Source organism: Sander lucioperca, chromosome 7 (genome assembly GCF_008315115.2).
Source record: "Sander lucioperca isolate FBNREF2018 chromosome 7, SLUC_FBN_1.2, whole genome shotgun sequence".
Taxonomy (NCBI): domain Eukaryota; kingdom Metazoa; phylum Chordata; class Actinopteri; order Perciformes; family Percidae; genus Sander; species Sander lucioperca.
In genome coordinates, this window is record NC_050179.1 from 33,034,065 (window position 1) to 33,052,158 (window position 18,094).

Genomic DNA, 18,094 nt, shown 5'->3' on the forward strand with positions numbered 1-18,094 from the left:
GTAACTGCAGAGGTCTGTGGTTGTTCCTGCCTGGATTGCAGAGTGCATGTTCAGCTGAATTGCTGATATTTTGTTTGTTCCGGCCGGAATCGCCGAGTTTTGTTTGTCTGAATCGCCGAGTTTTTCTTTTGCAACATCGTATTCTTATGTCTTTTGGGGTTTGTTCAATGTCAATGCTCAATGTCTTTGTTACACTGATTATTCACTGATTATTTAACACATTCATGTTTCTATTACTATACAGATTGTGGCGGCTGTAAGGTATGTAGGCTATATTCATGTCAATTAATCACTTAAATTCTTTTCAAGTTTTGGGGGATGTGTTTGGTTTTCCTAAACATTAATTGTATAGATCCCCTTTTACAATGGAGTCTAATCTCCAAATAATTGTTTGTACTTGTTTGGTTAATTGTTAGTAATAAATATATATATATATAGAGATATATATATATATATATATATATAGATAGATAGATAGATAGATAGATAGATAGATATATATAGAGATATATATATTAGAGATATATATATATATATATCTCTAATATATATATATATATATATATAGAGAGAGAGAGATATATATATATATCTATATAGAGATATAGATATATATAGAGATATATATATAGATATATAGATATATATATATATATATATATATATATATATATATATATAGAGATATATATATATATATATATATATATATAGAGATATATATATATATAGAGAGAGAGATATATATATATATATATATATATATATATATATATATATATATATATAGCGAGAGAGATATATATATATCTCTATATAGAGATATATATATATATATATATATATAGATAGATAGATAGATAGATAGATAGATAGATAGATAGATAGATAGATAGATAGATAGATATAAAACAACCTTTGGACGTACACATGTTCCACCAAAACAAGTTCCTTCCAGAGGCTATTTTGCAGCGGCACCGTGGGTCCACTCGGCGCTTAGCGCCGCCCAAGACGATTGTGATTGGTTTAAAGAAATGCCAATAAACCAGAGCACGTTTTTGTCCGATCCCAGAATGCTGTGTGGACTAGCCAAAGTGGAGGAAGGTCTGGCAAAGCGAGACTAATGATGAAATAACTTGACTTTTAATGATGTACACATTGTGCAAAAACATTTTAATTTCTACTTATCCGGCATTTTTGGTTTTTAAATGTGCTCCTTCAATTGTGTTGACTTTGACACATCAAACTTTTAGCCACAAAACAACTTTTAATCAAAGTTCACGAGTCGTTTATTTCAGCCAGCGTAGCCGCACAATATGAATCATACTGAGAACTGAGATGCCAACTTATATTACGATATGTAATGTAAATTAATGAACAGATTCATGGGATGGTGGCTATTTACTCTTCAGTGTAAAGAGGCCAAATGAAGGTTTGACAGGCGGCTGAAAGGAGGAGGAGGAGGAGGAGGAAAGAGATGGAGAATTGACGGAGAAAGTGTTGCGCAAATAATAATCGGTGAAGGTCAGCCTGAGGCCGAGACGCTGACAGCGCTTTTTTAAATAATGAAAGAAATGAAAAATTGAAAATGAACAATTTCATTATCCTCTCGTCAGCGCCCTTATTGATGTGCGCAGGACAGGCGGCCTGTTTGCTCTTCATTTCATTACAGAGGAGGAAAGAAATGAAAGCAGATAAAGTGAGCCGGTCACCGATTGAATATCGAAAATATGACAGCGGCCACCGCTCTATTCAGTGACAGGCGGCGTTCTCGCTGGAAGATTGTGGTCTGAACTCGAGGTCGGGAGGAGGACGGGGTTTTTTTCTCTCCAAATGCTTTCAGAGAGAAAGTGAAGTGGGACATTTTGATTGAGAAACAATCACAAACCCTACATTTTAAATATATTGAAGTCTACACCAATATGTTTTAGATATTACATCTGCTAGTCAAGCATTTATAAAACTTGCACCGTATCATGTTTAATTCATAAACGGAACAGAAATTCAAAAACCTCAGACATTGCGTTGCACACTAATATTCCACTATTATCCAGTATGACAATATTCTGAATTTGATAGAGGTCATGTAAAGAGCATATTCCAATTTGGATATTCCGAATAAGGTCTTTTTCCGAATATAGCATTTTCTGATTAAGCCGTTTTAGGGTTGGGGAAAATATTTTGACAGTAAAGGTCCTCATAATTCTGTACTCTGGTCAGAGTTACTGTTAGGAAGGCAAAGCCAGTGAGTGACCTTGTTGCATTAGGCAAAAGATGATTGGACATTACTCTTTACGCTTTAAGCTTGCATTGGGTTAAGACTGCATCAATCTCTAAGCTCCAGAGACAGTTTTGTGTGTGTGAAGTTCTCGAAGTGTGCGTTTTTAATGATGTAGGTACATTTTCAGTTAAGGGTTAGTATTTTGTACTTTTTATAGGATTATTTCAGTTAAATAGGGACAGCATGTGCTTTTAAAGCAGCAGTAGGCCAGCTCGTAACGTGTTATTTGTCCTCATGCTGCTACTAGATTCTGTTATGAAAACTGCTGGTGTTTTATGACACAGCTCTAGCTGCGTGCCATACAGTCCCTCACGTCCACCTCACCCTGATTATGTCACCTGTCAACAATAAACAGCCTCCAAAGCGTTAACACCTTCCTCCCTTGCCTCGAAGCTGGGTCGGCGAGGCGGAGATGCTATCATGCTTATAGCCTCGCAGACATATGTCACCCATAGGTGTCAAGACATAGTGTGTGTGTGTGTGTGTGTTCTTGTTTTACTATATTCGTGGGATCCAAAAACCGGGGAATACAGTATACTTGTGGGGTCTGCACAGCCTTGTGGGGCCTAAAATGCTGGACCCCACAAGGTTAAAGGTCTGTTTGAGGGTTAAGACTTGGTTTTAGGGTTAGAATTAGGTTATGGTTAGGGTGAGGGTAAGGGTTAAGGTTAGGCATTTAGTTGTGATGGTTAAGGTTAGGGTAAGAGGCTAGGGAATAGATTATGTCAATGACAGGTCCCCACAAAGATAGTGAAACAAATGTGTGTGTGTGTGTGTGTGTGTGTGTGTGTGTTCTTGTTTAACTACATTCGTGGGGTCCAAAAACCGGGAATACAGTATACTTGTGGGGTCCGGACAACTTTGTGGGGCCAAAATGCTGGACCCCACAAGGTCTGTTTGAGGGTTAAGACTTGGTTTTAGGATTAGGGTTAGAATTAGGTTATGGTTAGGGTGAGGGTAAGGGTTAAGGTTAGGCATTTAGTTGTGATGGTTAAGGTTAGGGTAAGGGGCTAGGGAATGCATTATGTCAATGAAGGGTCCCCACAAAGATAGTGAAACGCTGTGTGTGTGTGTGTGTGTGTGTGTGTGTGTGTGTGTGTGTGTGTGTGTGTGTGTGTGTGTGTGTGTGTGTGTGCGTCACGCCACACAGAAGGTAGATGCAGCTAGGTGTTGTTGTATGTTGGTTGTGGTTAACATTTGGATGGGAGCAGATTTATTTGTTGGCTTTGGACAGAACTCCTTTAATGAAGATTTGGGAAATACTGGCACAAGACAACAAGATATTTTTCTTAGACATCTTGTCATTACTATGACATCGTTACAAACTACCTTGTATCATGTCATCCTCTCATTTCCAGTCATATCATGAAAGTTTATTGAATTAAAGTTTAAAATTATCAAAGAAAGACAGCTAAACCACTCAGTTTGACTCTGTTTGTCATTTATCAGCTGCTTTGCATCTTATCTGCTTAGACTGCAGTTTGTAAACACACACATACACACACACACACACACACACACACACACACACACACACAGCCAGTAACCTTGTACAAAGATTTTATTTTTTGCAAGCTCAGTAGCCAATTGTGTCAGAGCTAATTGAAGGTGTGAAATATGCTAATGAGTTGGTGTGGAGGCTGACAGATATTCAATGTTCATTTCATCATGCAAATGTAGAACAGCTGAATATTTTCCTGCTGTGTTTATGAATCAGCCGATCAATAAGTCATTTGACTCCATGCTGCGTGTGCGATTGACGGCTCTGTAAACCGATGACTTTGGCTTTAACACAAACTGGCCTACCTGCAGTACAGGTAAAGAGGGACTGAATCGTGATTGGATCCTGTTGTTTTGACAGATTGATTGACAGGTCTACCCGCCCACCACCTGTGCACTTAAGGTGCAGTAGGTAAGACTTATAAAACTAACTTTCTGTCATATTTGCTGAAACTGACCCTATGTTCCAGTAGAACTACATGAAGCAGGTCATTTAAAAAAGATCTGCCTCCTCTGGCTCCACCTACAGGCTGTAGTGAGATTTGCAAAAATCCACAGCTCCCTGTTCAGATGCACCAATCAGGGCCAGGGGGGGTGTCTAACTGCGTGTCAATCACTGCTCATGCACACGCATTCATTCTCCCTTGTGGGGGGAGGGGCTTAAGAGACCATTTTGGGCTTTAACAGAAAGGGGGGAGGGACTGAGAAGTTGTCGATGTTCAAATGTTTTGGCTAAGTCCTGGATCTTCACAATCCTACCTACAGCATCTTTTAAACAAGTCTGTTGACAAACTCTCTCCATGGTTTGGCACAAACAGGCATCCGTATTTGCCTTCTTAATAGTCTTGACCCATGCTGCCTCTCTAATTCCACACATTGGCATGTTCAGATCCTATCCTAAAAGTTCTGTTAACATTGAGACAAAACAGAAAACTGTGAGATCTTTTCTGCTTCTTTAATGACAGTTGGCCAACAACTACAACAACAAAATGGATCTAGTGGTTATTCAGGAGTTTCTGGGAGTCCTTCTTTCGTGCCACCATAAGGACTGTGCTTGACACAGAACATCTTGTATTAAAGAGAAGCCTGTAACTCTGTCCAGCTTTCTCTCTCTCTGCTGTCTTATCCATGTATTGATGTCTCTGCAGCTGTTTCCATCACTGCCTGTGCTTAATAAGACCTTCTGTGATTCGGCAATATAAGCACCTATTGACTCCAGCGTCCACTGGCCGCAGGAAGATGGATTGGGCATCAAAAGTTTGAACGAGTGATTTATCCGCACTTTGGAGGCAGGATGAGGCCGGAGCATCTGAGCTGAGAAACCAGACAGTTTTTTTCCCTGAAGAAAAGTTCAGGAGTCACTCAGACGTTTGACAGACCAGAACAGTTTTGGTTCTCTGGTTCAGAGATGAGTCGGGACAAGACAGCCTCCATTATACAGCATCTTAACTCATTGTGTCCCTTGTCCTTTTCATATTTCTGTCTTGACAGTCTTGTCCACTCTAAGGTAAAGTGATTATATTATCTGTTAACTGTCTTTGTCTTCACATCATTTCCTGCTCTGCTCATCACTTGGCTTTAAGCTTTTTATAGCTGCTTCACATTATTAAGTATGACAAATTGTGCTGATGAACACTGCTATAGCAGCACAACGGCACACTGAATAATAGTCTTCATCTTCTGCCTCGTTTTTGTCCCGCTACTAGTCACACATGCACAGAAATTAAATCAAACGTGCGAAATGATGGGAAATGGTGTGCTAAGTCTTTTCTTAGAGATTCACCTAGCGGGTTTTACGAAAGTTGCAAAAAAACACCCTAAATTTCCCATAGATTTAATGGGAAATTGTTGGTAAATCGACTTAACAGAGCTCAAAACCTCTTTGCAGGACACGTCAAACAACAGATTTAAGGTAGCTCAGCACAGGTGTTTCTAATGATATTAACTATATACCTGTGGTGACGATGGCCTTTACTCAACCATCTCTCTCTCACACTTAAGCCAGTGTTTGTTATTGAGTAGTCTATATCCTTGACGTTCCACTTCAGGTGCCGCAGGATATTCCACCGAATGCATGTCTTTTCACCGATGTCCGTTACCTTACGCTTTCTTTGTATTGGAATTTTAAACTCCGGTGGATCTATGAGGACTATGGTTAACTGCTCCTCAGATCTCTGCAGGGTAAATCCAGACAGCTAGCTAGACTATCTGTCCAATCTGAGTTTTCTGTTGCACGACTAAAACAACTTTTGAACGTATACATTCCACCAAAACAAGTTCCTTCCCGAGGCTATTTTGCAGTGACACCTTGCGGAGCTTAGTGCTGCCCATGACGATTGTGATTGGTTTAAATAAATGCCAATAAACCAGAGCATGTTTTACTCCTATCCCAGAATGCTGTGTGGACTAGCCAGACCCTCCTCCGCAGCGCTGTGGAGGAAGGTCTGGCAACTCGAAACTAGTTATTGAGATGTTCACGAAGTAGTCGGCACACTGTCGAAATTTCATGTAGAACTTTTTTAGTTGTACTATTGTTATTGATGTATTAATTTGCAAGTGTAATTGTTATTGATGTAATAGTATGTAAGCTGTACTTTATATGGTTGGTCACGTTGGAGCGTAGAATTTAAACTACTTCATACTTTTGGTAGTTGAATCTAAAACAATGGATCATATTATGAACTGATGTTTGAAACCACTGCAGCTGAAAGTTTTATGATCAAATTTTGTTGATGTTCCAACAATTTTGTACCAATATGAATTAATAATTATTTAACCCTGAAAAGATGACTGAAAATCATCTTGATCTGAAATGTAAAACCTTAAAACCCTTAAAGTCAATTGGTGTCGTAAAATCTGTGTATTGTAATAGTAAGTAGCAACTTGACGCATCAAAAAAACATTTACAGAAAAAAGGAAAAAAACGCATTGATCAGAATCTGAAAAATCAACCATGTATATCACCAATGTGTTTTTTTGTTTTTTTTTACATGAAAGTGTATTTTTCTGTAAAAAATCAGATGGTTGTTCTACTTGGTGTGATTGACAGGAGAAATGATCAGAGGGACAGAGTTTTTACCACCATTGTTGGTACAGGGACTGAAGTATGGGTAGAGTTTCTCAGTGAAGGAGCAGCCAGTAAAGGAGTAGATAAGAGCTACAGCACCAACGTCATAAAAGGAGACCAGACCCTCCTCATAATCCACAAACACCCCCACCTTCTCAGGACGAGACTTCAGAGAGAGATCAATTAGAGTGTCAGCACAAGCTTCAAACTCATTTTCATTCATCAAACATATCGTCCAGTAACCATTCTGAGGCGTCAGTGTGACTTTTCCCTTCCTACTGATCGACTCTCTGACCACTCCTAAATCCCACTTGGTCTTCCCTTTAACTTCAACCTCGTAGTAAAATCTTCCTGAAGAGAAACTCTGCTTTGCTATGACACAAGGACAAGTATCAAATCTCTCTTGATTGTTTGGGAGATTCTTCTTTACATCACCATGTTTAACTTGTTTTCCATCATCAGACAGGATGAGTTTTGGATGTGCTGTATCAGGATTGAGTGTCACATCCACTGCAGACTGCTGGACCCTCTTCAGCTCGACATCAAACACTTTCTTCATCTGTTTACTGAGCGTCTCCTCCAGCTGATTGACAGCTCTCACCACAGTCCCCTCATATGAAGGTGGACGGACGCTGACTTGTGTCCAGTCCTTGGTGGGTGGAGCAGCGTTCAGGGACGTGAAGCTCTGGAGGAGGTAGAGGTGGTCTTCAGACTGTGAGAGCTGCTCCACCTCAGTGCTTCTCTTCTTCAGCTCAGAGATTTCCTGTTCCAGCTCTTTGATGAAGCCTTCAGCCTGTTTCTCCATCTTTCTCTGCTTCTCTTTGATCGTGTCGATGAGCTCAGCCTGGCTTCTCTCAACAGACTCCTTCAGAGCGATGAAGACCTGAACACCACCTGCTATCTCTCTGTCTGCATCTTCCTCACTGAGCTCCACTGAGTGTTTGATCTCCTTAATCTTCAGTCGTCTCTTCTGGATCATCTGCTGAATTTCAGCCTCTGTATTCCCCAGCTCGGCCTTCTTTTCTTCATATTCTTCTTTCAGAGGAACAACATCATGTGTCTTGTGGTCTGAGTAGGTGCAGAGCATGCAGACACACATCTGGTCGGTCTTACAGAACAGCTCCAGCAGTTTATCGTGCTTCGTACACATCCTGCCTTCCAGGTTCTCCACAGGGTCGATCAGCTGATGTTTTTTCAGACGTGAAACTGTCTGATGAGGCTCCAGGTGAGTCTCACAGTAGGAGACCAGACACACCAGGCAGGACTTCAGGGCCTTCAGTTTGGTTCCAGTGCAGACGTCACAGGGAACTTCTCCTGGTTTGGACACGTGTTGCTCTGAGCTGCTGCTGGCTTTCTGTTGAGCTGACTGTCTGAACTGAGCAGCCATCTCAGAGATGAAAGTATTGACCTGCATCTCAGGTCTTGTGTAGAAAACCTTATTACAGTTGGGACACTGAAACGGGACATTAATATCCCAGTGTTGAGTGATGCAGGTTTTACAGAAGTTGTGTCCACAGGGTGTGCTGACTGGATCAGTGAACACATCCAGACAGATGGAGCACAGAAACCGATCTTCAGTCAGCAGACAGCTGGCAGCAGACATTGTAACACTCTGAGGACAAAAAGTGTAAAAAAAAGAAATGTAATTACATATTTTGATTATTTGTTTCAAATCAAACAACTGAGTAGTGGAATATAAGGAGAGTCATCCTGAATTATGTTATATGAATTTGCTGCGAGTGAAAAAGAGCTCACATGTGCAGTTCAGTGGTCGTATTTCTATGAAATCACCAACCTCAGAAAATAAGTGATAACATGGAGATCTTCATTACAAAAAATTTACTTTGATTGCTTGCAGAAAAAACACAATTTCTCAAAAAATTTTCTTGAAAAATATTATATTCTTGAGCCTAAATATAATTAATACATTAGCAAACACTAATACGGAAGCTCTTAGAGGCAAGTGATGAATGATGATGAATTTTCAAAGTCTGCTTTTAAATGTTCTCCCCTGTGCGTATGACAGCGTATTTTGTGACTTGATAACAAGTCACAAAAGTTATACCATGAAAATTAAGTCCCTCAAAAAATGCCTTCTGTCAAATAGATGACTAGAAATGTTTGCAGGTGAATTTATTTTTCTCAAGTTCATTTTTGTGTTTGTTGCAATATTCATTTCTGCCACAAGAAGCGCATGTTCTAAATAGGACTAAAAGCATTCATGTTTCCATCCAGGTGAGTTTTAATTTCTCCATGCACTGTAAACACAGCCTCTTGTGGCTGAAATGAGTATTGCAGTAACAAACATAACAAATCAACTGAATCCTTACTGAATAAAATCACCTTTTTTTTTTTTTACCTGTTCTTAAAGGAACACACCGACTTATTGGGACTTTAGCTTATTCACCGTATCCCCAGAGTTAGACAAGTCCATACATACCCTTCTCATCTCCGTGCGTGTTGTAACTCTGTCTGACGCACCCACCGCTAACCTAGCTTAGCCCAGATCCTGAAGGTAACCGGCTCCATCTAGCCTGCTGCTCTCAATAAGTGACTAAATAACGCCAACATTTTCCTATTTACATGTTGTGATTTGTACAGTCACAGCGTGTACAAATAACAAGGTCACATGAGAGACAGCCATCTTCTAACCGTATACATACTGGGAACTATATTCTCAGAAAGGCGAAGCACTGCTACTTCTGCTACTTGGGCGGAGTGATTTGCTCGCAGCACCAGAGAAGCCCCGTGGTGAGGAGCAGACAGTAACAACGGTGCTTTTCAGGTGTTGCGCTAATCACTCCGCCCAAGTAGCATTGCTTCACCTTCTGAGAATATAGTTCCCAGTATGCATACCTCCAGGATCTGTGCTAAACTAAGCTAGCGGTGGGTGAGTCAGACAGTTACGACACACACGGAGATGAGAAGGGTATGTATGGACTTGTCCAACTCTGGGGGATACGGTGAATAAGCTAAAGACCCAATAAGTTGGCGTGTTCCTTTAAGTTATGAGAGGAAATGGTTCAGATCAGACTTACAAAATGGATCACTAGAGTATAAAAATTCTCACTCACACACATTTATGGAAAGCGAAGAGATAAGTAGGGCTGTCAGTGTTAACACGTTAATCGCAATGCAAATAAAGGCCGACACGATGCGATTCATTTTTTTTAATCGCATTAAACGCATGCCGGCATTTATTAATTTATTTTACACTTCACTCGGCTTTACGTCATGCCTAACAGGCTACTATTTTGACCCTTTGCAGCACCGTTACTTATCATCAAGCTGCCACTTCCTCGTAACACATCCTGCTGCTGCAGGCTGCAGGCATGATGGAGAAAGACAGCAGCAATGAAATCCTGAATGGCGCTTTTTATTTTCCAAAACTCCCGGACGGCTCGTAAACAAGTCGAAAGCCATATGCTCATTGTGTAAAGCCAAATTAAAATATCACCAAAGCACGTCAAGCTTGAGCTACCACCTACGAGCTAAGCATAGTAGTACAGTTAACGTAATGCTACCCGCTAGCATGCTACCCACTCAGGCAAAGCAGTATTTTGGAGAGTGCTACTACTTGCCGACCTGTGGATGAAACCAAATCCCCAAAAATTACTACAGCTCTTGCGAAACGGGTGGCAACTAACTGCAGACCTGTCAGCATCGTAGAGGACTCGGGTCTTAAAGACGTACTACGGTTGGCATGTTCTGACCTGTCTCATTGCCGTCGAGGGGGACAGTAGTTTTCACGGATACACAGCCTGTACGACACGGAGAAAGCAGCCCAACTGGAACTGCTGCAAGGTGCTGCAAACGCTGTCTCATTAACCGGTGATCACTGGACGTCATTAAGTAATCAAAATTATTTAGGAGTTACTAAACACTATATTGACTCTAGTAAGGATAGGGATTTTTAGTTTTTTAGTTAGGTACTTGGAGGAATTGTGCAATAATGACAGATTCACACATTTTTCTTTTGTTTACAGTAAATAAATAATTACAAATCTTAAAATCAAGTTCATAAAGTAACTTTCTTTGCATTCATTTGATTCCCAATTAAGATACACTGGTAAGAATTGCTTTTGATTGTTAATATGGACTTAAAAATTGTTCTGAAATGCAAAATAATAGAATTTTAATCATGTGGTAAAATATGCGATTAAATGCGATTAACTATAGAAATTCAGCGATTAATCGCGATTAAAAAAATGTATCATTTGACAGCCCTAGTAATAAGACATAACAAAGAAACAAAACATGAGCGAGAGGGAAAGTAACTAAGAAGTTTGGAAGAGAGAACAATATGAGTGCTAGATGTCAGACATTTATGTAATGTCTTTAACCTGACAAATAAGGTGTTGAAGGTCTGCATTGTATTTTAATACAGGATAACCACATTTCCCCAGAGGTTATTTGGACTGGCATTAATTGCTTGTCCCTGTAACAGCAATGACCTGTACCAACATGTGAAAACGTGTGGAGAAACCAGTTTGACTGGTCTGGAGTGTAGGGTGTTGTTCCAGATTAAATATTCTGAAGGAGCAGAGCAAAGCAAACATCTCCTTCTCTGTCCAAAGACTTTTAGTGTCAGAGAGAGGGTCAGCGTAGACAAAGAGCAGGTTCAGAGAGAGAGAGAGAGAGAGAGAGAGAGAGAGAGAGGAGGATTAAACAGAGAGCAGAGAATCAGACACAATAAATGTGCAGAAATGAAAAGATGGAAACAACTGCTCTGAACTGCAGGAAATTATATATAATATTATATATATATAATATATATATATATAACATTTGACCTTCCTGTCCGAGTAGAGCTGAGGTTTTAAGTTCATACAGGAAACGGGCCCGTAAATTATCTTAAGCTAATGCTAGCTGTCCCTTTATTCTGTCTAACCTTAACTAGCCAGAGTTCAAGTCACTGTGGTTTGGTTTTTACCTCTGTATTGTATTTCTGGCTGAATGTACATATTATCTAAAATGACACAGTTCTATTGTATACTATTCTTCAAATGGTCAAACAGATGTAAAACAGTCAGATTCTGGTTTGAACTAAACTTTGACCACATATTTAGTGAGTGTATTTTGTCTCTGTAGGGCAGTGTACTCACCAGTGTTTGGCAGAGATTCGGCTGTTGTTGAGAAAAAGCTGCTGATCAGTTGAATGTTTCTTTAAAGAGAAACAGAGAGACTTGTCTCAACTGCTCTGCTGTCGCTCAGACAATTTTTCACTTTCAGTTCAGGAAATGTGACGTTGCAGCTCTCCTCCTTCAGTGTTGCTCCACCTCTCAGTGGCCCGTCACCAAGATGGAGAGGTGGAGGAAGTATTCAGATCCTTTACTGAAGTTAAAGGTGCAGTAGGTAAGACTTATAAAACTAACTTTCTGTCATATTTGCTGAAAACCTTACTGAAGTATTGTCAGCAAAATGTACTAACAATGAAAGTAAATTGTAAAACATTCCCTGTCAGTGTTTTTCTATTATATCTGTTTCTGGGGTTTATCTGTCAGTTTAATGCATCATATTCTATGAGATCATCATATGTTCGTAGCGTCGCTGTCCTGTGGGAACCATGTATCTCTCAAAACTTTTCATGGTGTCAGAAAAACAGCCCTGTTTTCAACTTTGTGACCAGGCATTTTCCATCTGATCCAAGTAGCTTATTGAAGACTTTATTTAGTTTAAGAAGGAGGAGAATTTTCTCAACGCAAAGGAAGACTTCATCCTTCAGTTTATCACAAACATTCAACATCAACACATCTGGAGATACGTGGTGAAAGTACAGTATTAACAACACAATGTACATAACTGATTTGGGATCAATAAAGTCTTTTCTAATCTAATAAAGTATCGAAAGTTAAAAATACTAATAATGCAGACAGACTACAATCAGTGTGGTTGTATTATTGGACAATTATGTATTAATGTGTAAGCTGTACTTAAATGTTGTTGTTGGTTGTGGAGCTAATTTGAACCACTTCAGACTTGAAAATTAACTCTTTTTTTAACATTTTTTTTACCCGACTTTTTGTTTTGATTCTTTTGACGCTTTAAAAAAAAAATTTCAGTGCTTTTTTATTTTATTTATGGTCAATAAACCTAATTGATGACATTATACCTAATTTTTGAGTTAGAAAAAGCAGACATTATAAACTATTTTAACTAATAGTTCAGATCAGAGGATAAGACTGGTTCTATTTATTCTCTACATAAATGATTTATGTAAAACATCAGAATTTCTAAAATTTGTCTTATTTGCAGATACACAAATATTTTCTGTACTGGTGAGGATTTGCAGCAGCTTCTGGAGTTAATCACATCTAAAATGAGCAAATTAAAAAGATGGTTTGACAGTAATATATTATCATTAAATTTGAGTAAAACCAATATCATGTTTGGAAATTGTAAGTCAAATAATCAAGTGCATGTTAAGATAGATAGTGTGACTATTGAAAGTGTATGTAAGTAAATTTCTCGGTGTGATTGTAGATCACAAGCTCTGCTGGAAACCTCATATAAAACACGTTCAATCTAAAGTGTCACGAAGCATCTCAGTCCTGTGTAAGGCAAAGCATGTATTGGATCACAAATCACTGCATATTCTATATTGTTCACTGGTTTTACCTTGTTTAAATTACTGTGTGGAGGTCTGGGGAACACCTATAAAAGCACACTGCAACCACTGATCACACTACAAAATAGAGCCATAAGAACAGTTCATAAAGCAGGATATTATGATCACACCAACTTACTGTTTTTACATTCCAGAGCTTTAAAGCTCATTTCAAGTTGCACAAATTATCCATCCATCCATCTTCGTCTGCTTATCCGGTACCGGGTCGCGGGGGTAGCAGCTCCAGCAGGGAACCCCAAACTTCCCTTTCCCGAGCCACATTAACCAGCTCCGACTGGGGGATCCCGAGGCGTTCCCAGGCCAGGTTGGAGATATAATCCCTCCACCTAGTCCTGGGTCTTCCCCGAGGCCTCCTCCCAGCTGGACGTGCCTGGAACACCTCCCTAGGGAGGCGCCCAGGGGGCATCCTTACCAAATGCCCGAACCACCTCAATACAAATTATGTATAAAGCAAAAAAAACAGACTACTAACTGGTAATATTCATAAGTTCTTTTTTGATAGAGAGGGGGGTTAATTTAAGGGTTAAGTTTAAATTCAAGGTTCGAGCTGTTCGCACGACTATAAAAAGTCAGTGCATTACAATCAGTGGTGTGAAGTTGTGGAATGGTCTGTGCACAGAACTAAAGCAATGTCTAAACATTATCCAGTTCAAAAAAAGGTACAAAGCAATGTTTTTCAAAAAAATATATGAAAGAAGGAGGGCTTTAATAATTGCAATATGTGTTCTTTGACATATGTGTATGATTATGTGTGTGTATGTATGTGTGTGTGTGTGTGTGTGTGTGTGTGTGTGTGTGTGTGTGTGTATATATATCTATATATATCTATATATATATATATAGATATATATATATATATATATGTACAGACATGTCTAAGTTGGCTAATGTTACTTATTGTTTATTGAATGTTTTGCTTATTTAACTTATTAGTATATTTCTTTGATACTTTGGTTTATTTTTGATATGTCTGAAATAACTTTCTTCATTCATTCATTCATTCATTCATTCATTCATTCATTCATTCTGGTTAATGTCAACATTTAGTCTGGATACTGTTTTGAAACCATGTTAACATTTCTTTTCAAATGCTATAAAATTGAATAAAACACCCAAAATTCAATGGAAGTAATCATTCATTTTACCTGCGAAGAACGTTGTATCCATACAACGTACATCCATGCATCCAAGTTATTTTTGGGCAATTTGGTTGAACAAAACCCATATTTCTGATATAAAAAAACGTAACTTTGTCAACACAAGGGTTAAGAAGTAGGAGAATTTTGTCAACACAAAGGAACACGTCATCCTTCAGGTAACTAAAGCTGTCAGACAAATGTAGTGGAGTAAAAAGTACAAAATGTACCTCTGAGATGTAGTGGATGAAATTAAACCTAAGAAAAATCTAATAAGTGGTCCACTTACTAGATTTTATTTTTTTTTTGAGGAGAGAATATTTGTCACACAGTGAAACTGACTCTTCATTGAGGAATCCGTGAGAAAAGCGTTCCAGGTGATTCAGAGCTTTAGAGACAGGAGGAAATAATTCCATCCAATCAGAATTTAATTAAGACTAATTTAATTACGCCACTTTGTTTTTTCATCGTGAATGCGCCGAGAGATGATTGTTAGTGGGGATAATACAGCTGGTGTTCCTCCAGAAATGAGGTCCCTGCGTGCCCACTGGTGATGCAAATCTTGTCCCATAAATCATCGATGTGAGGGACTTCGAGGTAATTCAGTTTACAGATAAAAATACCCTCACTGACTTTCGGCTTGTCTGAAAATATATAATATTGGTCTAAAACCAAACAGCCAGCGGCTCGGCGTCGGTCAAACAAACGCAGGACTTTCACTCAGAAGGCCGCTGTTGGTGTCCTGTGTGAAACCAAAAGTCAATGCTGACGTGCGTACCTAAATTTACGACGGAGCATTAGGGCCACATCAAGGGAAAAAAATTAAGGAGGAAGATGTTTTATTTATTTTGCATTTTGAGAATAAAGTCGAAATGTCGAGAATAAAGTCGAAATGTCGAGAATAAAGTCAACATGACGAGAATAAAGTTGAACTATACCATTTCGAGAATAATGTTGAAATGTCAAGAATAAATTCAACTCCTTTATCACTTAATAGAGCGACTGTCCGCCATGCCAGCTGCCATGTAGGAAACATCATAGATATGGGTTACGTCCTTGGAGTGCCGCGCTCGCCTGAGCTCCACTCCATCAGGATCAGACAAATCAATTGTCTTATTGTGTCTTGTGATACAACATATGCGTAGGTGTAACCATCGATACCCTCGCATCTGTCCATTACAAGCTATTTCAGTTGGCCACCTCTTCCAAGTTTGTGTGGTTTCTCCTTCTGAACAGACGCAATTTTCGGCACAATCTCTTCAAATTCCTAATACTTATCATCATACTGTGTTTATGTGCTAAAAGAGAAAGAGTTCATGCATTTTGTAGAATACTATAGGTAATATAGCTAGTAGTTTGGTTTATTCTCAAAAGTCCGACTTGATTCTTGAAATATCAAGTTTTTTCTCGACATTTCGACTTTATTCTCGAAAAAGTATTTCAAATTTATTCTCGTCATGTTGACTTTATTCTCGACATTTCGACTTTATTCTCAAAATGCAAAATAAATAAAACATCTTCCTCCTTAATTTTTATGTCGTATAAATTACATAACAAACATATATATATTTTTTAACCCAAACGACAATCTTTTACAGTGAAACCACTTTTGGTAAACCTTTACTTGAAGGTATCTACATAAGAGTGACATGACACTGTCATGAACACATGACAGTGTCATGAACACATGAACCCTAACCCTAACCCTAACCCTAAGGGCCCTGACACACCAACCTGATTATCGGCCGTCAGACCGTCTGGCGAGGTCGGTGACTCGAGTCTGTTCGGTGTGTTCCGTGCCGTCGTCCGTCCGAGGAGCTGTCGGCCTTTATTTTGGCCGACCCGACATGCTCAGTCGGGGACAGGGCAGTCGGGACTCACCCGGAAATGGGGAGCGGATGAGCCGCTCAAAATCTGACGAAAATCTTTTAAACTGACCTTTGTCGATCTGAAATGAAGACAGATTCAGCAACTGTATGGTTAAATGTAAATGTTTTCAGAAACACGTTTCGGTGAACTATTTTAGTACAATATGAGATCATATTCTGAACAAGCTGCCATGACAGTCTGGCTGTGAATTTCCGGAGAAAAAAGACCCACGTGACACGTTCGTCCAATCAGCTGCCGGTTTTCATTTTCTGGGAAACTATACAGAGAAGCTCCGCCTGCTGCTATGGAGACGTATTACGTTTCGCGCACGCGCAGAGCGTACACTCAAGTCGGCGTCGCTTCTGTGTTTTGAGGCATTGTTTTGGACCTCGGGGACCCGACTGATCAGTCCGACTGCCTTTTCTGCCGACGGTCGGCCCGTCTGGTTGGTGTGTAACAGCTATAACTCTAACCATAACTTATCATGTCAAAAAACGAATGACACTTACTAAAAGAAGCGTTATGTCATAAACGTTTATGACTTGTTTATAATGTTTATGACACGTTCATGACAGTGTCATGTCACTCTTATGTAGATACCTTCAAGTAAAGTGTAGCCCCGCTTTCTTTCAGTGTTGTCAAGTTGACTTTCAGCAGACGGTAGGAGAATCTGTTGGGAGGCAGAAGAAGAAGTGAATGTGAGCGGGGCGATGGAGGCCGCAGCTTTTCTTTCCTGCAGAGAAACGTATCGCCTCATCGCCGCTAATGTCTTGTCACAGTTAATGTTCGCCGCAGTCTGCTGTCATTTAGCGGCAGGGTGGAGGTTATTGTCGGAGCCTTCCCACAATGCACTGGTCCAGAAATAGCCCCCCAAACAATTGAATCAAAATGAAGCTTTATTCTTCCCGCCGCTGATGCTGCTGCCGTCCGTGCCATCGTCCTCCATCGCTTTCCTGTTTTGAATCGGTTAACCTTTCTGTTCGGGGCGGCGCGGCAGGGTCCTGCTCTGCAGATTAGCCGCAGACGCATTTATCAAGGGATGACAAATGAGCTGTCTTTCCAGATGCCTGATTACTTGACCTTTATTCCACAGGAGCTGGGAGGTGAGGGAGGGGGGTCCTGATGGAGCTAAGTGGTGCCAGTCTCGTATTCGGCAGCCCGGTGTGAGGGGGAAACGCCTGGATGCAACGCCTCGACACCGACGTGAACACGAATTAAGAAAGAAGTTATTAAGATTGGCCGCCGCTGAGGCGAGGTAATTGAAATTCTCACTTTCCCAAGAAACAGGCAGAGACCCGGCACGTCAGTTTCTATTTGAGGCAAAGAGGCTGATGAGTATCACACATTAAAGCCCGGGGAGGAAAATTGTCCTTTTAGTGGCCTCTGATTCGAGATCATTACATGAGTGGGACTGCATCGGCCCATGAATGTGGCATTTCTTTCTATTTTTCTTCTGCCAGCTCATTCTGGTTTTATTAGGCAGCCGATTGTCATTTACTGCTCTGATTGTGTTTTTCCTCAGCTGTTCTTGTCTCTGCACACAGCGAAGAGGCCTGCTGGTTATCTGGGACCCACACCACCACAGATAGAGATTCATTAAAGTCTGCATCCAC

General features: G+C 40.0%; 1 protein-coding gene across 2 annotated transcripts; it reads right to left on the reverse strand.

Moving 5' to 3' along the window:
• Positions 1-6,586: 6,586 nt before the first annotated feature.
• On the reverse strand, positions 6,587-12,128 carry LOC116036267 (E3 ubiquitin-protein ligase TRIM21-like). 2 transcript variants are annotated; one of them, XM_036003529.1, is made up of 3 exons: positions 11,954-12,128; positions 11,845-11,848; positions 6,587-8,460 (listed from the first exon to the last, which is right to left on the reverse strand). In XM_036003529.1, the coding sequence occupies exon 3, from the start codon at positions 8,449-8,451 to the stop codon at positions 6,811-6,813; it is 1,641 nt and encodes a 546-aa protein (XP_035859422.1). In that variant the 5' UTR covers positions 8,452-8,460; positions 11,845-11,848; positions 11,954-12,128; the 3' UTR covers positions 6,587-6,810. The 2 variants fall into 2 exon arrangements, with proteins under 2 accessions (XP_035859422.1, XP_035859421.1); XM_036003528.1 differs by lacking the exon at positions 11,845-11,848.
• Between the last annotated feature and the right edge of the window lie 5,966 nt (positions 12,129-18,094).

Excerpts from the sequence above, each read along its gene's own strand:
- LOC116036267 (XM_036003528.1), bottom strand. The coding sequence starts at position 8,451 with ATGTCTGCTGCCAGCTGTCTGCTGACTGAAGATCGGTTTCTGTGCTCC.